This window comes from Teleopsis dalmanni, chromosome 1 (assembly GCF_002237135.1).
Source record: "Teleopsis dalmanni isolate 2A chromosome 1, ASM223713v2, whole genome shotgun sequence".
NCBI classification, from domain to species: domain Eukaryota; kingdom Metazoa; phylum Arthropoda; class Insecta; order Diptera; family Diopsidae; genus Teleopsis; species Teleopsis dalmanni.
In genome coordinates this window covers 35624696-35647035 of record NC_051846.1, presented here as the reverse complement: position 1 = coordinate 35647035, position 22340 = coordinate 35624696, and the positions used below count along the sequence as shown (strand labels likewise).

The 22340-nt window shown below is 28.3% G+C and overlaps 2 protein-coding genes across 2 annotated transcripts in view; both read left to right on the top strand.

Annotated features, from left to right (window-relative positions):
* Positions 1-11534: 11534 nt before the first annotated feature.
* LOC119679519 lies at positions 11535-12256 on the top strand. Its single transcript, XM_038091918.1, has one exon. The coding sequence runs from the start codon at positions 11570-11572 to the stop codon at positions 12254-12256; it is 687 nt and encodes a 228-aa protein (XP_037947846.1). The 5' UTR covers positions 11535-11569.
* Positions 12257-15943: 3687 nt separating this feature from the next.
* The window catches only part of LOC119679510 (titin-like), a 17892-nt gene continuing 11495 nt past the window's right edge, over positions 15944-22340 (top strand). The window contains exons 1-4 of the mRNA XM_038091906.1: positions 15944-16284; positions 21082-21274; positions 21368-21481; positions 21588-21762. Coding sequence (XP_037947834.1) covers positions 16118-16284; positions 21082-21274; positions 21368-21481; positions 21588-21762 — 649 coding nt within the window. The 5' untranslated portion in view covers positions 15944-16117. The remainder of the gene's footprint in view (positions 16285-21081; positions 21275-21367; positions 21482-21587; positions 21763-22340) is intronic.

The following is a 22340-nucleotide window of genomic DNA, read 5'->3' as shown; positions in this document are numbered from 1 at the left end:
ATTATACCTTCCGCTCAAAAAGTACTCGGATTTTGTAAATAAAACACACAAATTTAAATTTTATTCCAAATTTTATTTTATCAAAAATATGCTCCATCTGAAGCGATACACATATGCCAACGCTTAACCCAATCTTCCATACACTTTTCGTAGGTCCGTCAAGGCATGGCTTTTAGTTCCTTCAGCAAATTCTCTTTTACCGATTCAATCGACTCAAAACGCTTACCACGAAAGGGCAATTGGAGTTTCGGGAACAGGAAAAAGTCGCACGGATCCAGATCTGGCGAATATGGTGGCTGAGCGATGATAGTGTTGCCGTGTTTGGTCCATAAATTGCGTACAACAAGAATTTTCCATAGTAAAAATCGCTAAATGCACTTGAGGTAGTCTCACATTAACAGCTGCTGTAAACAAACTAATTGACAGATGGCGCTCAAATTTGTACCATATGTCAAGAAAAGGTATACCAACATAACAAAAAAAAATTTTTTTGAAAAAGGTCTATTAAGGAGTAGTTAACAAAAAACAAAATCCGGAAAACTTTCTTGAGCAGAAGGTAAGGCAAATTAGCCAATGACCGTTGCCTGCATGGCGGTAAATTAGTCTTTCAGGAAGACCCTTTTAACCCTTTTTTATCAGTCTAGCAAGGCATATGAAATTTAGATACACATGCGCAATTATGAAATTTTATTGGAATTTGTATGAAAATTTTATTTTATATATTGTTAAATTTGGCTCTATCAGTATAAAAAACAAATTATTTTTGGAATAATGAAATTCAAATAATTTAATAATAAATAATTTAATAAATAATAAATAAATAGTTTCTTTTCGTCATAAAGAAGCGTCACTCTCGGCAAGGAAAAACTAACATTAAATAATTTTCTTTTAATTCTTAGAAAACTGTTAGAATTACTAGTGAAATAATTAGTGAAAGCGAGAAACAGTACTTTTATTACTCAAGGCATTAAAGGATCTATAAATATTTTTTCTACCTATCTAATTTGAAAAAAAAAAAAATAATAATTTAGCAAATTGTTATTTCACTTAAAGTTTATGGCAACTGTAAAAAATCTCACTTTACTGCATTCATTTGACAAGTAAGGCTCTAAATTTTTATAGACATATGTGAATTGTTACAGTAAGCATCAAACATAACTTACTCGTACATTAATAAAGATTTACAAGTTGACTTGTTATTGCTTAAAAAGTATCTATAAAAATAAAAACAAAAAAGTTGAATCTTAGACATGCGCATATTTAACAGTTTCCACGTACGTTTTCATTAAAAACGTCCTTATAAGCGACATTGCATTCTCAAGCAATTCAACCATTCCAAGCCAATCAACGTATAGGTAAGTACGAAACTATGCACAGATGCATTGAAGAATGAATAGCATTCCTAGCAGATTTACCAGTTTTTACGCAGTCATACTTGCACTCCAGTTTTATTAAAACAGCAAACAACATACTTTCAACAATTCTGTGAAAAACATTTTTGTTATGGAAAATTATTTGAACAAGTTTAATTTTTATTTATTTATTTATTTAAGTTTTTAGTAAAAAACTATAAAAACATGAGAAAAATAGAAATTTATAGCTACCACAGCTCTATCGAACAGACAGACAATTCACTATTTATTAAAATTTGTCTTCAAAGATGGACAATAAAAAAATTTTATGTGTAATTTTTATCTTTATATGATAAAAGACAAAATTTATTAAAATAGTTAATAGGTATAGCATTAAAAGATCGAATTTTAATAAAATACATATTAGCTTTCTATGCCTAAGCGTAAGCGGCTCAAGATGACCGGTTCCATTTATGCGATGACTGGAAACAAAACAGCACAAAAGACTAGAAAAGCCAGACAATCGTTTTCACTTCACTGCAGCCATATTTGCGTACTATACACTTGTTTACGCTCTCCATAGATGCGGCCGTATTATGTTAGCTTCCATAGTACGATATGTAGATGCGGCCGGCCCTTTTTTTGACCCAAATCGTAAAGGTGTTTCTGTGCATAGAAATCTTAGCTTTTCTATTAAAATTTATTTTTGTTTTTTCTTTTAGACAATTTTGTTTTTGGTTTTTTATTTTCAAAGCTTTTATCTCATAAATGGTCTTTCATATTTTGTAAGCGAACCTGTTATGTTTGTTAGAATTAATATGCAAATAAGCCTAATTTCTGTTGCTTGACAAGATTAAAAGAATTCAGCCACACAATCAATAATTTACACCTACGGTATCATAGAATCACAAAATGTGGAAAAGCGGTACTTTTGTAAGTAGAATGACGTATGATTTTATTGACTTCACTCATACTACTTCTTAAGTTCTTGACATTGAACTCCTACACTGAAATTAAAAAATAATATTAATAAAAAAAATTGATAATATTAATAATGATAAAGTAATGCCAATTCCATTCAATTCATAAAATCAAGCTTTGACAATGACAATTATAGTTAATAGTATTTATACCAATTAAATCTAGATATACTATTTCATTTGAGAGATATAATTACCTTTTGAAGAATATTTGGAGCCCAAATATAGATATGGAATACAAAAATAACACTGAGTGACAAAAATGACAATAATGAACTTTTTTCTATCTTTCATTCCAACGGTTTTAGGGTCTGCTGAGTTCAAATTTACAACCGATTTTTACTCAATACATGTGGATCTTTAGCAATTAGTAGTTAAAAAATGAATCTACAAAATTATTTCAACTACAATGGGAACTATTACCACAATGTTTCTACTATAAATATGAATTTTTAGTAGAAATGAGTATGAATATTTTGATTAGTATCTATAAGTTTCATTATTAACGCTTCGAATATAAAATACGAGTAGATAATCGTAACTATCTTGACCTATATGTAAAAGGTTTACAATTGTAAGCAGTGCATTGAATCTCTCAATACGAGAAATAAACTCATCAAGTGGACTAGATGTTTTTATCTCAAATATGGTACACATGAACATTAACATTAGCCACTACTCTTTCTATTTTATAGATAGATTATAGTCAGTATATAATCTATTTTCGGTAAACAGATAAAATTATTAAATAAATACATTAAAAAATTTTATATTTTGTCAATCGTAAAAAGTAAAATAATTAAATAGAAACAATAATATTGCATAAAAATGGTTAATAAAAAAAGCAGCATTACATATATAAACGTATATTTTCATTTAATAGTGCTGGATCCTTTTAAGTTAATTTGCGATAACTTCTAGGCACATACTTGACAATAGCTCTGCCATAACATAACTAATTGCAATAGTCTTTTGATAGTTCTTTATTGCTTCTCACTACCCTAACTAGTAAAATTTCGTTTGTTGACATGTAAACCCAGCAAAAAATTTAGCTGTACTGTATTAGCTGTACAATATATTTCAAGTACCCAATTAGTGTATGTACTAAACATTGCTTCATCCATACTGTATGCAACGAAATGGTACGTCGTAAAATAAATATTTGTTACCTTGGACGATAGTTCACAACTGTCACTGAAAATTTGCTATCAAATCAGGACTACGAAATAGGTGACCGCTTATTTAACCAGACAAAAGAGGATTTGATCAATACCGCATTATGAAAATCACATGATACAGAAAATCTCATCTGAATTTCACTGAGTTCTAATAAATCTTATAATTTCATAGTGGACCAATAGATCTAAGTGGATCCACTAGGGATCTCCGGTATAACCTAACCTAATAAATTGCATCGCTGACAAAATTGACATACATAGATGTTGCCAAATGAGTGATGACAGTTTGGAGATCAATTTTAGTACACAAGTATACATCGCTTAAATAATAAAGATTCACTATATTAAATATTAAAATTGACAGCTAATGGTCCAAATAAGATATGAGCAGCTAAATTTAAAATCAATGAGAGTGAAATCTGATTAATATAAAACTGAAAAGACAATTATTAAACAATAAATATGGACTAATTTCTTGAATGTGATAATAAAAAGCGTTAATAAAAAAGTCAGCGATTCTTTGACTTTTATGCACTAATAAATGAACTAAATTGAATAGTCCATAATCATTAAAAAAAAAAATTTACTATGAAAATAAAAGTGATATTCAATTCGTTAGAAGATAACAATTCTCTCCGTTCTATTTGTTTTAATTGTGGTAAGAAATAAAATTTTAATAAAAAAATGGTATTTATTACTAACTAAATTGGAAGTTAAAAATCCATTTATTAAACATGTGATCTTTGTTTACGAGTATTTTTTTAACGTATTGTTGCAACTTCAAACCCAGTTCATATAGTATGAATCGAACTCAAACCGGTGCGCAAGTTGTGAGATACAAAACTGTAAATTTAAAATACATTTCAGTTGAGTTTGGCTTTCAAAACGAGATTGTCGTGCGAGGTGTGTTCTGACTTCAATTTTGAAGTTTTGATTGAAAAATTTATTTAAAAAAATTAAAAAAAATAAAAACGAATAACCACTTTGTGTGGTTTAATTGAGCTTTAAAACCGCGTGTGTAGGTGTTAAATATATTAATATTTTTTTTTTGTCTGTTAAATATCTAATAATGTGGTTTTAAAGTCTTAATTTTTTTTTTTTGTTGATATCAAAACGAAATTCGAAAAATGATCTTGAAAAAAAATAATATTTTTGTAAAATATTGAGAAAAATGAATTTAAAACTTATATGGAATATGGAAATTGTTTTAAGAAATAAAAGCGATAAATAAATTATTTGAACGTGATTTCGTGTTAAACTGGCAGTCTGCGTGGTGACATTTTCCGACAAATATTTTCCAAGAAAAAATTTTTACAAATTTAAGCTGATTTCATATTTATTTATGTGCTGTGCAAGCGAAGGTCTTTGTTCAATCTGTGTACTTTTAAATCTCAATACTTCAATATAGAAGTATATACCATGTGTTCGAATGTGCATTACAACGAAATTTGTACGTGAAGTAATTGCAGTGGTTGTATCTGCAAAAAACAATATCTGAATTTTTCGTATATCTAAATTTGTATCTGCCTCAACAACTCAATAAGTGTCTTAAGTTAACAAAAAAAAAATTAATAACTTAAGTTTCGGTTTTTATTATTGAAATTTAATTAACAAATTAATTAATTCAGCTATAAATAATAATAAAAAAAATGTAAGAAAAAAAGCAAAACCACAAAATCTGTGATTGAATTAAAACGAAATAAATTTATTTAAAACTTATGTAAAATTGTGCACAAAAAAATGTCAATTCAGACATAAAGTCTGTTTTAAATTGACTGAAGTTTAAAAATTACATGATTAGCATATTTTCAATTAAGTTTGTAAAACATGTTGGTTAAATAAATTTAAGTATTATGAAAATATTGAATTAACAAAAAACAAACAAAGGCAAAAAAAAATAAAAGAAAAATATTAAAAAATTAAAAAAAAATTAAAAAAAAAACAAAATAAATTTAAATAAATAAACAAAAGAAGAAAAACAAATGAATTAGTTACCAAGGAAAATAAATTATTGCTGAAGTTAAAAACAAACTGTTAAGTTACAAAATTAAGAATAACATTTTTTATAGCCTTAAGCTGAAATTTGTATAAAAATTTTTATTATATATTAATATTTTTTTATGTAAGTTAACTAGCATAACTTAAGACTTCATCTAATTACATACATATTATAAATTACTTTGATTTATGTTCTTTCTCAGAATAAATTATTTACAGTGCATTTAAAAAGTGTTCTTGAAAATAAATCATGTTGCTGACTGTTCGGTAGTTTTGTACTTATTACTTTATATGAACATTTTATTCTACCACACTTATGGTACCACACTTACCTTTAGTAACTGTAAACAATTGTTCTCTAACTTAAATAATATTATTAGGTAATAGAAAAACCTTAGGCCATTTAAGTAATGTTATTAAGTAATAGAAAAGCCTTAAGCAATTTAGATATATTTTAGTCATAAAAGTTAAATAAGAAATAGAAATACTTTCAACAAGAAATTAATTAATTTTAATTAGTTTAAAAACAACAATTTTCCAACAATAAATTTTATTCGAAATATATTTTAAAATACACATTGAAATAAAAGTAATTTCAAATAAATGTGTTAACAACAACTTGTATAATTTTGATATCGCAATTCCCTGTATTATACAGCTTTGAAATCGCCCAAAAGCCGGTACTGCTACAAAGCTCTTCAAAACTTTGTGAACGCTTTCGCATTACTTCGAGTATGATCTCTTTTATTTCAGCATTTCAAACCATTCTCTTGTGATTTTCGATCTGCGTCCAGACCTCCACTTTTTCATCGCATTTCATCTTAGTGTCTGCACTATTTATTATTGTACTAATGTCACCCATTGTACATGGAGTAGTGGAAATTAAATAAGAATATAATGATTCGGTAATTCGGTCAGACCGACCATCGTCGGAATAATATGCCCGACTCCCTAACATTTTTATGTAGTATATTGACTCAACACTTTCTCTTCGGCGAGACATTCCCCTCGAAACCACTTTCGTATTACTTTGAAGATGGTCTCTTTTATGTTAACATTTCAAGCCATTCTCTTGTGATTTTCGATCTGCGTCCAGAACAACACTTTTTAAGGTCTAGGTCTAATTTCTTCGCTTTGAGAACTTAAATCAAATATGACATTAATCACTTCGTTTGACAGTTCTCTGGATTCGGTATCATCTTTTCTAATATATTTTCAGAATTTATCGGTATTGATTTTAAACATTTGCTAAAAAGAAATTATATGGCTTTACAATTTATTTTTTTGTTTTATTCACTAAAATATCTATAATCTGTATCCATAATATCTACGATTCTTAACACATAGGGAAAATAAATATGGTATAATTAAAAAAAACATTAAACTATATATGATTTGTATTATATACTCACTTTCCAAACATATGTGTATGTTCCACCATTTTGCTATACTTGAATCGTATTCTATATATCTATTCCTTTTGCTGCTTAATGAAAGCATACTGTAAAAGCAAAAAAAAAAATAGATAAATAAATTATAGATTCTTATGGGACATAAGCTTGACTAATTTGAAATCTCAATAGGCAAACATTGCATAAATATTAATGGAATAAGATTGCGTATATGTTGTAGATAAAAAGTTAGCATAACTTAACTGAAATATCTACCTGGAATGTTTTTAGAACAAACCACATTCCTGAGGTGCGCCACAAGTATGTAGTTTCGATATAAAATTGCCGTAGGCAATATTTTTTCAATTTTATCATCAAATTTGAAAGGAAATTCTAAAGGCAACAAATTAAAGAAACGTCATTGCAAAGCATAAAATAAACATTTTTAAGGCCAAGGTATTTTCGACAATAAAAAAAAATATCAAAAAACGATTAACAGTGAAATTTTGTTTAAAAATTTCAAAATATATACAATGAATAAAAATTAATTTCATTTATTTTTATATTTTTATTGTTGTGAAATTGGTTTAGTAAAATCACTGGTAGTAATTTTATGAATAAAATGTTTTCTTTTTCTTTTATTTTAATCCAATTTAAAATATTTTTTTTTTTAATATGAGCCCGTGCAACAAATATTCATTGAAAAATATTATTAAAAAACTATGTAACAATGAACTATTATAATAAAAAAAAATGTTCCATCATGACTTGTGATGTGATATTGTGTGCAAGGCATAAAAAATTATCAACTGGAACGAATTAAAAAATAACTATCGTAATTGTAATCCAATACGGAAGCAAGTCCAATGCACGCGTACCTTAGCATTAAATTATTGCCGGTTCTTTACAGTAATTACATATTATACAATACATATGTGAAGACATATATGCACAATAAACTATTTATCTATTTTTTTTAACCGCAGATCTGAGCTCGTATATGTAATATATTATCCATATCAGAGTGAGTGCAAGGTAAAAACCGCTAAGATACTCGTTACTTATTACTCGTAGAAAGTCAACTATTGAAGTTGATGATTTTCAATGTTAATTACATTTACTTACAACCTTTTTTCCCCGCCATTTGACAATTATTACAGTTTTTGTGTTTTACAGCAGAAAAACTTGCTGCTATGCAACTCCACATTATTTATTAACACAAATAAAAATGTGAGCGAAGACGTTGCATTTAATGTAAGCTTATTTTTCATGCACAAGAATTACGCTAAATTCTTCAGATACTCGTACTTTATTATTCCAGTTTTAATTTTATGCTCGATTAAAAATTGTTATATCCTTTCCACGCCAAGGTATCTCCGGCACGCAAACTTTGACTTGTTTATTTAATGGTTTTACTCTGTCCTATACCGCATCATAAATTTTTTAATATCATATTTACGATTAAAAGAAAATTAAAATATTTGCAATTTACAACTGACCTCTCTCTATTCCTCATTATTTCTTCAATGAAATATGGTATAGTTTAATATTAATTATATTCATTGGCATTTATTTTTAAATAGCATATACTCGCAAACGATGCATCATATTAACGTTAACAATTAACTATCTATAATTATAAAAAAATATGCAATATAAATAATTATATTATGAAGTATTTAACTACTACTTATATTCAATTTGTTAGAATTATATATTAAATGACAGTCAAACACACAAGCAATAATAAATTCATATAATAAATGTTGTTTATAATATTAACATATATCATGATAATAAATATAATATTAGTATAAATCTTATATAATTTATTGACGTTATATGAATTATTTCATTTTATATTTATTATTCCTTTCACTCATGTATATAATGGGTACAGAAAGCCTTCAAACTAGGTTAATACGAAACTTCTTTAATTAGTTACAAGTCTTCATTCCTTCCACCGTGAAGGGAGTAGCCTCTAAAACTCGAAATATAAGCCTTTTATAAATCGTATTTATTTTCGACATCCTTTAATGCTATAATTCGAAGTTTTGGAAAGCTGACCTCTACAAGTTCATTTTTCTTATTTTGAATTTCAATCACTAATTATGCTTGATTTCGAGGAATTATGCTATCACCTACATACAAAATATCACTATTAATGTTTGTTTATATAAGAATATAATTTACAAATAATAGTGTAAACATATTATTATTTCCAAAAAATAGTATACAGATATTACACTTTTGCAATAAATTGATATAAGACACGAAATAAAAATATTATATGCAGTTCAAATCACATATTATGTTATGTAAACATACATATGTACACATATACATATACCCATACATGTATACATATCCATATTTAAAAAATATGTTTTATATTAGAAAATATATTTATTGATTAAAAAATAAATTAAAATATACAAAACTTGGTAAATTAAAACTTCCATTATTCGAACGGGTTCGCTTATCTATTGGAATTCGAATTACAGTTTATACTGAGCTTGTACTAAATTTATACTTAAATTGTTCTAAATTTATACCAAATTTGTACTAAAGTTATACTAAATTTGTACTAAATTTATACTAATTTTCAATTTCGAAAATCGCATCGCAAATATTAAAATCAAATCGATATAATAAATCAATATGATAATATGCATTTGTCTGCTGTTTTTCTCGTAAGTAAGCAACTAACAGTCCTATAGTTAAAAAATGTGTATTAAAATTTTACCATACATAAGACTTTGGATGAAAATTTGAACATTAGTTGAAAAGTCAAAATCTATAGAAAGTCACATCAACTAAGTTAAACGTTTAGGATGGACTATTGATAAACCTAACAGAGAGTACTAGGTGCAACATTTTTTGCTTGGTTTTCTAGATTTGATCCTGTATTGACCCAAACATACATCAAATATGATATGAATATGGCTGTTATTAAAACTAATAACGACTTTAAAACAATCTTCTGTATGAGCGTAGTGGTTAATCACATCAAAACACAATTCATAAATTTTAGCCATGGCTACTGACGAAAAGTTATCACATATTGTTTTGGTAAAATCAAACATTTTCTCTTTTGGTAATAGGAACGTTCTTCGGTAATTACTGGTATTACTTATATTTTGTAATATTGCTTTGTATATTTCTCTATTTTCTCTTACAACACAGAGGATTCCCTTTTAGAATTCACTGTTTCGTTAATTCTTTGTGTCTTAGATTATAATAGTGGGTGCACGTTTTATCAACTATTATATACAAAAAGTAACTGAGTTCAAGATTTAGCTGGCAACGTTGCGCTATTAATGATGATAATACACAAAAAGTACATTATGTTTTGATTTGATTATCTAACACTCAACAGAACCTAATATATGCTGAAGTAATTGAGTTTTGATCTAACATTAAAAATCGCGACACCTAATGCATATACTATACCTCACGGTTAAATATTCAATATTTTCAAAATTTCTTCAAAAGCCTTAGTAAACTCTTTAATTTTTTTCAACGATCAGACAATACAATTAGTTGAATGTTAGATGTTTTGGCAGTAGCAGAAGTTTTTCAACATTCTAGTGGAACCTCTTTCAAAATTAGTTGGCTACCTGAGGATGCGAAATCTCCGTAAACTATTGATAATTAATTCTTTCTTTTTAAGCTATGAGAAAACATAGCATTTTATTTGAAAATGCTTGAAGTCAACTGATGAAAAATATCAAAATTTTTTTTTGACAATGATAGACTATAATTATCAGGGTTATATTTTAAAGCATTGTTTATAAAGTCGACAAAATAGCATCGCTGTGAAGCATCTGCTTTATTTGCGGGACTCCAAACACACAGTATTTCAATATTAATAGTATTGTTTAACTATACAATACCTACTGAACTTTTTAAATACATTATTATGAGTTTACATTGAAAAGGCTTATACAGGGTTATTTTCAAACATAAGGACTATAAAGAAAATGCACGTTATGTAGAGTGTCAAATCAGTATTGCCAATTTTGTACTTTTTGGTTGTGCCTAAAAGTAGATATGCTCACTTTCAATTTGTCACCAAAAATAACCAGCAAGATAAAACTTATAGAGACTGTAATAATCTTAATTTATTATTATAATATAAACAGGTACCCGTCTATTCAAATATATAAATATGTATAATATATATAAATATATTCCTACAATATTCAGTACATAAATACTGAAGGATTATAGTTCTACTTCATTGCTTAGAAAAAAATCATACACATGGCAAGTACTTAGTGACTAATATCAGAAAATAACATCTTTAACGAACAGTTATAAACCTACATTAAGTACTTTTTTCGTTTCGTATTAAATGATAAAATATTTTATCTTAAAGATTAAAAATAGTTCATGAAACTGTTGACAAAACTGTTGACTTTAAAAATCGGCGATAAAATATATTCATTATGAATCTTATGTAAACTCATTATTTTCTGTTAAATAACGCTTAAGTGAGATAAGGATCTCGTTTAACAAACAACTAAAGACATCTACGAAAGTTCTTTAGGTTGCGATGTATTCAACGCTTCGACTATAAAGACCAACTCAACTAAGTTACCGGTAGGCAATTGCGAAATTTAGTGCGAGCGATACACAGCATCTCTTCAAATCAGAATTCCAACAAAATGAAATACGTGTCGGTTTTTTTTATTTTGTGTCTGGCTTGTCATTTATCAACACCTGTGAAATCAACTTTAACAGAAGACTTACAAGAGATCCTGGATTCAATAGATATAAAACCAATTAAGAAATTGGTTGCACGCTACGAAGAACAGATCCAATATTTTAGATGTGTTTTACATAGCAAAGAATTTGATGATATATTTGAAACCTTTGTGCAAGACTCCGCAGTAACTGATTTATTGATGTATTTAAAAAATTTACTAGAAATGTCGCTAGATAAATTTCTCGAAATGTTCATTTCCGATCCATCATTTTGCGGGTCGAATAGGTCGAATAGTGTTTTCGATTGGCCAGGATTTATTGCTGAATTTTTTGCCTACTATCCCGAACAACTTGTACGTAGTCATATTGCTGCCAAAGTTGCACAGAATGGAACATTTGCTCAGTTATGGACCCGTGTAAAAGCCGTGGGAGAAGCATATAATCGTGTAATGTCTTATCCTGCATCACAAGTAGTTATCGCTCAACTTGAAGCGATAGGCGTAAATACTACTGAAATCGATCAATTCATTCGTACACAACTTGATTGGGTCAATGTAAATACCACTACACCAACATCTGGGCAGGTAGTTTCTTCAGTATATGGACCACTTAAATATGAATCAGCTATATTTAGACCATCAAACTGATACTAAATTTGAAATAAACTTTATTATATTAAAGTAAAATATTTATTTATATTATGGCAGCTATTTTTGACTTAATAATTTATTCACTATTTATTAGATTTTTTAAAAGCATGGACATAGCATGGCTCTATGCTATATCCAGAAGAACAGAATCAATGCATACACACATTCATAATAATTGTGCAAACAACCTAGGACAGCACCATATGGTATTTAACAGCACCATTGACGAAATGTTATTTAAAACACAGAGACCAGTGATCTGGTTTTTAATAGAAATATTCACACATTGCGAGAGTCTATGATTTATCTATCTACTAGACGGGAGATATGTTTTGAAAATGATAGTGACCAATATTAGGAAATTAAATAGAAATATTAACAAGTTTGATTTAATTTTAGCAAATCAACCATGCTCTATGTATATCTAAAACTTGTTAGAACAATGGTTTTTAAAATTCCCGAGATAATCAACATTATTGGATAAAGATGCATTTGCCTTGTTTTATTGTAAATATGTAGAATGTCAATTGTATGCGTTAGGATAAAAATATATCATTCCAATCATTTCTTCACATCTTAACTTATAAAAGACTTAACAATCAATACGAAGAGATTTGTGGTATCTTCCATTTAAAAAAAAGCCTTAAATATTATATTCGTAACAAAAAATTAGTCTAAATATTAGGGTGTGTGAATATTAGTACACATATAAAGATAAATAAAAAAATAGATAATGGATAATGATCCGACGGCTCTTATTTGTGCTCCGTATTTTCCTGCAGACTTCCGATAAACAAATAGTTGTATACCATTCGGAATTGACCGTTTTACGTTCCTGTTATGGTACGAAAAAACATGCGATTATTTGTTTCGAAGTGTTTCGAACGCGAACAACTTTTGTTGGATTTGGTTCATCTTGAAACACCCATACAGTCGACTGCTGTTTGCATTCCGTCTCATACGCATATATCCATGTTATAATCATACATATGTCATATGCGTCTTTTGAAATACCGCCATTGTACTTCTTAAGCATTTGCGTGCACCAATCCACACAAGCATTTTTTTGAGATTTTGTCAAATGATGGGTGATCCAATATCCAACGAGAACAAGTCTTTCTCACGGCTAAATGATCGTGCAATATTTTATATATGCTGGTAGAACTAATGCCTAGGATTCCATCTCAATCTCAATCTCACAATATGTCACATGACGATCTTGCTTTATCAGTTTTGGCAAAACATTAATGTTTTTTGGCACAACAATTTATATTGGACGGCCTTCACGAATTTCGTCAGTGAGTGAACTGTGGCCACGATTAAAATCATTACACCAGGATTTCATAGTGGCAAAGGATGGAGCTTTATTGCCAAATGTGGAAGTAAGTTGTAAGCACTGTTATCTTGATTATTCAAGTCGAAAGTCGTAATAAATCATCGCTCGAATATTTTCTCGCGTTAATTCCATTTTACCTACATACCCATATTTCGATCCCTGCTCCTGTCAGCCACGGTCGGAGATCGATCTATGACCATTTTTTGCGATAGGCAAATAGTGAGTGGAACCTTCCCGTCTCAGCAGCCAGATCAAGGGCTACTTGGTCAATCAATTTCAGATATAGAAAGTGACTTAATTTACAGAAGCAAATCAGTGGTGTTTAGGTTCTATGGATCTAGACTCAATCTACCCTGTGGTACCTCTTGCAGTACGTGTCTACCAGCTCTCGAAGAAATGACACCAGAACACTTCATGTGTCTTTGTTCAGGTCTGGCTTTGCTAGGTTTAAGTTTCTAGGGGCCCACTTCTTCAATTCACTCGGCGATATCTCTAGCATTAGCATTAGCTAGATTCTTGCTTTTATAAATGCCTCTGGCTAGTTCTAGTTTGACCTTCTCTCTACTATCCACTATTACAAGGTTTTTGTGGATTTAAAACGGTTTTTTTAACTAATTGAGGAGGACTCGTCCTTCCTTCACCACAACTAACTAACTATTCCATTTTTTTGCGAACACTCAATTCACACATCACTGTAAACAACATAAATAACGTTCTTTTAACAAAAAATATTACGTAGTTTATGTTTAATAATGTCAAACTTTCGTATGTGGAAATGTCAGATGACACATGAAAACAATCAGTGTTGCCAAGGCACATAGTATAAATAGTGAACCTCGTTCCTGATAGATCCATAGCAGAGTTCTCTCTAACTAAAAGAAACTATTGTACTTGCAGGTACTTCTTTGTCAACAAATATTTTATCGTTTAAAGTGCAGATCATATATATCTTTACTAGGTAATATGAATGTATTGTGAAATTCGTACTTTTCAGTTTAAAATTACTTCGAATGTTATTTATTAAACAAAATTGTATTATGTTATATAGCTTAACAACATAAATAATATTACAAAAATAAGTAGAAACTCTTACAATTTTATTATAAACGTGTATTCTTTTTTTTTTGAAAATCAGTCTTAAATGTGTTCATGTGTTACATGAAAAGTCAATACCTCATTAAGTGGAAGTAAATTTATGTAAACATTAAAAAAAAGGCATCAATAAAATTCTTCAGATACTCGTACACAATTTCAGTAAAATTAAGTTTTTATTGATTGAAACGTAAGAGCAAGTTTTTTTTTTTGGCACAATTTCCAACAACAACAAATGTTTCCAATTACAAATATATAAATTAAATGTAGTTGAAATGTAGATTTGAACTATTTTAATCAATTAATTGATAGCTTAACCTCAAGGCTTTGTTTATGGTTAACTTGTTGTACCTGTCTAAGTTGAAGTGCACATACGAGTCTGCGGCGAATGGACTAGTTTCGAAGTGGTCAGTGGTCAGTTACTTGTTCTCTCTAGTAAAATTTACCATTACCAATTGCATGACGAACCGGCCAAGTGTCGTTGCTGTGGTTTCTAGAGCTAAATCAATTTTACAGTTAAAAGGTGTTTACCTGCTCAGTATGCACAAGTGACTCAAGTAGTAAAATGCATTTAACAAATTATTTTGTACAAAACTAGATTTTCTGTTTGAGCAAAATGAGCACAACTGTGAAAAATTGTGCTTAAAATGCATTCCAAATGTGTTCTGTAGGCATGGAATCGTTAATTGAACTACTTAACCATGCGGAAATGCGTAGACAGTGGAGAAAATTTAGATATTTAAAATTAATACAAAATTATGTTAAGTTTAAAACAGATTTATTTTTGAATTTCATTTAATTAAACTTAAGATACGACAAGGACATAGGACACAAAATATATGTAAAGTGAAAAAAAAAATAATAATAAAAAATGTAATAAAATATTATTAAGAAAATATTGGTTGAAAATATGTCAAACCGACGCAAAAGTGTACAGCGATTTCACCGAAGTCAAAGTTCCAAATGAAACTGGACATTATGGACATTATTACAAGCCAGTGATCTGTAAAATTGCAGAAAAAAGAAAAAAAAACTATTTAAATAAATAGTAAAATTGAAACCGTGTCAAATCTGCTAAAAGTGTGCTCGTTACTTAAATTACTAATGACTTTTAATAACTCCTGAGAATGTGTAAATATTTTTCGCTGCATGATTTACTCGTTAAACAAACTCAACAATAACAACAACAACAACAAAATTTAAATAAATATTTTTTTCTTTCAGTTTTTACTGCATAGCAAAAACATAAATTAAAGTGAAAAAAATGTTAGTTTAAAATATGCAACAAATTCATACAAGAAAACTTTTCATGTTGTTGTAAAATTCGTTGCTATTTGCTACCGAGTTAGGAGCAGCAGCTGTTGTTGCTAATGTTGCCGTTGACCGGAAAATCAACGTCAACATAGTGGTTTTACCGGTGTCGCAGCGATATGGAGGAAGATGTCTTGAATGCATTGCAGACGCGAACGGCCTACTTACCAGGCGGTTTTGATCGCGAGGGGAAAATAATTATTATTGTTAATATCATTAACGATTTACAGTTGTGGAATAGAAAATGTTTGGAATTATCGATTACGTATCTAAAACATTCTCTCAGGTTAGTGAAATTATTAAACATTACAATGAAAACTAACACGTTTTACTTTGTTTATGGTATATCAGGTATCATTATAATTAATTACATATATTATAAAATAACCAAGTAATTACTTCATACAAGAATATTGCATTTGTTACTGTTCATTTACATCATATGTATGTGCATTTATTTTAATAAGAAAGAACATTCTCTGTATTGGAACAGTTAGTTAGTTCATTTAAATAAATTATTTAATTCTAAATAATTATAATATATATAGATAAGTGTTCAAAGCGTGTGTAAAATCTAATTTGCTGTGTAGCTAAGATATGTGGTCGTTAACTAGATTTTAGTTCAGAAGATCCAAACTTTTATAAATAGGAAATTGCGACGTATTATCGGTGTAGGGTAACCTGCAAGAATTTCAAGTGAAGCCCTTTGGCGTCTTACCAATCAGAAGCCAATAGAGAAATAAATCTTACAACGAAAATACGAATGGTTAGTTCACACATTAAGAAAGTCAACGGATGCGATTGCGCATGTGAGAAGACCAGGTCGATCAAGACCAGGTCGGCGTAGGACAACAACGAAAGAAAACAGAAAATTTTTAGCCAGCTGAGTTTTACCGCTAGAAACAGGGACAAATGGAAAGAGTTTGTACCAACTATTTGTGAATAGGCTAAGTTCAAGATTTTATTTTGTAAATTGAGAATATGTCATAATAATAATAAAAATAATATAATATAGAATTATGATAGGTATTCTTAAGAATAATTAATGTGTTAATTAGAATGCAAGCTTTCAGAAAGAATAGGAAAACAGAAGGAATTTAAAAACTGTTTTTTTCTATTAAAAAAAAAATACCCACAGTTTGAGGTAGTGAATCAAATAATTCCTATTTTATAGATAATTTTAAGTCATTAAGAGCAGATTTTTAATTAATTAATAATGTTTTTCAATTAATTAATCAATTTATTCAATTAATCAATTAATTTAATAAATTTTTTTTCCTTAATAGAAACGCTTTTGATCAGTGATCCGTTATAGGAAAGTTTAAGAATCTGTATTATAAGATAGAGCTTCAATTTTTCATAGTTTTTTCCCATATTTTAGGCTCTGCATCCATATACGACAGTTCGTCTTTGGATCTACTATACATCAAATGCAATAATTTTTTCTGTTATTTGCAATTAAGTACTAATCCAATGCGATATGACTTCAAATGATTTGCTTCAAGCTAGAAAATCAGTATACAGCGGTATATGCCACAGTTAACCCAAAAAAATTAATAACTGCAGCCTTTTTCAAACAGAATTTTGTATATAAGCTTAATAATTAAATAATTCTACCAAAATCAAATATTTGACAGTATTATTTAAATTGAAAGTAACAGTCACGTGCCCATTAATCTATAATTAGTGTTTTTAGAATAATTTTATTTGTCTTGGAATGTCATAAACCTTTAAAAGATTTATTCATCGTACTACAAAATCGTATAAACTCAGTCATCTGGATTTTTTATGGAGTTAACTGAAGTCAATAGTCATTTTAGATAGATAAAGGGACGTTTCATTTAGAAGCCAACATTGTGAATTCTTATCACCTGATGATTTTGAATTAATTTCTATAGGAATACCTGAAGGCAATAGACTTCTCGCATAAACTAGAAATGGTCGTCTTGGAAGCCAATATTGTGGGATTGTATTTTCTGATATGTCTCTGGTAAATTAACTTCTAAGGGGGTGTCTGAAGTCAATAATCTTCTTGGATAAACTACAGACGGTCCTCTTGGAAGCCAGCATAATTAATTTCTATAAGGATATCTGAAGTCAATAGTCTAATCGGATAGAGTACATGCGGTCCGCTTGGAAGTCAATATTGTGAGATTGTAGCTTTTGACGTGTCTAAATTAATGTTTGTAGGAATATCTGCAGTCGTGGCGTGTCGTCTAACGTGTATATATTAATTTCTATGGGGATATTTAAAGTCAATGGTGTTCTTAGAAAAACTAAAGGCGGTCCACTTGGAAGGCAACATATTGAAATCGTGTCTTCTGACGTGACTTAATTAATTTCTATGGGAATATCTGAGTCAATAGTCTTCTCAGATAAAACAGTCATATTGAACCTCTTGAAAGCTAGAAATTCCTAAGTTATTGCTAAAATCAATCAAAACTTTTACTTTACACATATTGTCAAAATCGTATTAAAGCATTAATGGACACATTAGTAGAGATTACTAAAGATACATTTAATAATTAAAAAATAACATGTTGCATAAATTGATTTAGATTATTTTTTAAAAAACAAAAAAAAATTAATACAAATTTTATTCTCGCCATTATAAAAATTTCAAAATCTTAACTTTAAAGAAAAACATTTGCATACCTTTTCTAGATTACAAAAATTGTTCAAAAAATCTTTAATTCTAGAAAAAAATATGAATGAAAAAACTTAAATTTAAAAAATTTTTATTGTCGCTGATTAATCATTTAAATTAATTATATATATTTTTTTGCCATATGATTTTTATTAATTTTTTTCTTGGTTTCTCGATTAAACAACTTGTTACAAACGAAGATATTTAACAAAAGGTATTATGATCAATCAAGACAGGCATATAATTTTATTTTTATTTAAAAAAAAAAAATTGTTTTCTTAATTTGAGGCTTGTGTTAAAAAATTTTATTTAGTTAGATATCTTTCTTCTTTTAATTTTGAGCAAAAAATTCTGGACGAAAAGTTTTTGCCGTTGGAAGTTGTTAATCATTTCCTTAATTATTTGCTTTTATTATTCCAAGTATTTTAGTGGATGACTACAGATTCAAATATGTTAGTTTATTTTAAAAAATTAATTTTAGTCTATAATGAAATTCAACTATTCTGATTAAATAATAATAATAATTATATATAATAATATATATATTGTAATGAAAACTTAAAACAAATAAATTAGTAAGTGAATAACTAAGCACTTAATACGAGATTATAAAAATCAGATAATCTTAAATTTATATTAAAAGATAACATAATAGTAAATGAAATAGGTTGCTTTCTTTATCATTATTTTTCACATTTAGAGAAACAAATTTATGTTTAGCAATTAATTATTGATTTGGGATTTCGGTCGTAATTTTATTTTTAAAACCCATCAAATCATCCAAAGTAGTTTTAAAGAAGTAGCACATGTGTTTGTTCATTGAACTTTCGGCGAATATAGTAATTAAATGAGACAAAGTAAAATAAAATTTATATTTAAATAACAATTAAAATTATTTTAGGTTTAGAACTTTAATAAAATTTATATATTTTTGTCAGTATATCTCAAAACATTAACTTTCTATTTGTATGTGTGAATTACACTTGCAATAAAATTAAAAACAATATCGTTCACAAGTTTTTGTGAATAATTTGCAAACGGACTTTAGTATACTTTTTTAACTGACTATTAATTCGAATTATATTATAATTCGAATAAGAAATACATCGACCACACAAAGTTTGTTTCAAAGTTCAGAATATGCGCGGATAAAATTATTAAAATTAAATAAAAAGTTTCTCTATAACTCAGCAATTAGTTTTAGAAAAAGTGAATATATATTCTTAGAATCTAACACTCATCTCCACTCTATATGGTGCTTTCACATAAATTGAATTTGCTTAGGAGTCTATTTGAATGGTAGAGGAAAAATATATAAAAATATTCCCAATTATACTATTCTTAGTCAACACTTTCTAGAATTTTCTTTTGTTCAAACAGCAGAAAAATCAGTAGGTCAATGCCATAAATACTGCTATGGGTGTTTGCTAGTTATCTGAAGTGTCGTTCTAGTAGCGCTAAGTTGCAGCATTATATCCAGTTATTAATAAAAGCTTAAGAGACAATCATTATTTCCATAATATAGGTATAATTCATAGATATATGTGGTTGAATCGGTTGTTATTAGGTTATTCGCGGATTGAAAGAAAGTCCTATCTTATTTCGACTTGTCAGCAGTAACAGCATATCACAGTAGTCCGTCACGAACGATTACCGGAGTACAATGTCATTTTATTAAGTGGTATTACTGCGCATTTAGTAGTTTTAAATCCTTGAAGAGATTAAAGAAAGCGGAAATATCAATGGCGTGATACCGCCGCCATATACTCAACATATGCAACATTCTAGTATCGGGTCCAATGACTTCAGCATAAACTTGTTTACTAGTCTAAAAAATATCAGGATATCACACAATTATTTTGAAACTAAACATGGAAAGTCATTTTTCGATTCCATTCGATCAGGGTATGGGCTTTAAATTTTTGCTAAAGAAATAGATCTGCGATCTATTCTATCGCAGATCTCTATTATCTCTATTAGATCTCTATTAGAATTTTGCTCATACTTTAAATTTTTTTTTATAGAAATATGCAGAGTTATGAGTTATACATAGAAAAAAATGTAGTTGATCAATTTGCAATAAAATTATGAAAGAATCGTATGACTTATGTTAAGCTCCGTTAAACAAGTAGGCTATACTAAGTGCGTTTTTCAATTAGGTATCACATTAGATATTAGCTTCATCTTTCATACAGAGCTATTCCCAGAGTTATGACATATTTGATATCATTGGAATATCATAACTTTTATGTATATGCTAAATATTTAATTAGAAAATAAATAAATAAATTATTGAATTATAATACACATTTATAATTTATTTGTGTGAAGGGTTTTTATTAAAGATTCATTAATTCTAAAACTAACATTTTTCATGTTAAAAAAAATTGTTATGCAGATTTTTTAAAAAAATTGCTAATTCCATTTCAATTTTAGTGCATCAGTGCTGCAACAGGGAGTCACAATAATTGTGGATGCACAAAAAAGTACAACACGTATTACCCGCAGCCATGCGCGCATTATTTACGCACTTTTCGTTGATATCACAGTCAATTTGTATCTAGTCAGAGCAGAATGTTTCTGGGAGAAACATGTGGAAACATGTACCAAATCACACACCAAGGGTGAAGTAAGTAAAAAAATCAATTTACATATGGATTGTCAATTTAATCTAATATTCAATTTATGTAAAAAATGAAAAAAATTTTTAAATATATTTCAGCCCATTGCGCTGTCAAAGTCACGTCTGTCAAAATATTTCGATATGAGTAATTTGCCTGAAGAACTTGGCGGTACATTGCAATTTAATTACGATTTATGGTTACAACAGCGAAAGGTTAATAATACTCATATACATGTATTAACATATATATTTTGAAATATAGAATCAATTATATTTGTAATTTACATAAAATATTATTCTGTTATGTTATATATTTTAGTCTATTGATGAATTTAAGAAAGTTTATCAACAAACCATTAGCGCAATGGAAGCATTACATGTGCTACTTTTAAGTAATAAGTCATTGAGGCCAACGGAAGCAGATATTGAGCTCAAGAAGTGTACACAAATGCACGCAACAGTACAAAGGAGTATTGAGGAAGCAGTAGAGTTAGGTAAGTTTTAATAAGAACTGAGCCATATAATGGAATAATTTTAAATACATATTTTTTTATCCTGCTCATGTACTACAATTCTCATTAGCTTTAATAATAATTATTTATTTAAGCAATGCATTCAGCATTCTCAGAAATCACTTTTAATACAAGTTTAATATTGAATAAAACAGTAAGAAGTAAATTTATACATTTGTACTATATAATATACTACGTGTACATATGTTTATTAACAATTGCATATAAACTTAATAACTATATAATAAAGTTTTGAATTAGAAACTTAGATACTAGATACGTAGCATAGCGTTCTTATAAAGTAAATATAGAGATTGTTATATAGTGTTTTCTTAAAACTTAAGATCAAAAAACTGTCCTAATAGATAGTAGATAAAAAATAAATGATAAGAGACGAAGTAAATAGATTGTAAATATCTTCAATATAGTTACATTTTTAAATATAGTTAGAAAAGTGGAAAAATAGTGTCTCTATTTGTAGAATAGAGAAGTGGAAGAAGAAGTAGAAGTTAAGTTGTAAGTATATAATTAAAACAAAACAAGTTAACTCTTCAATTTGG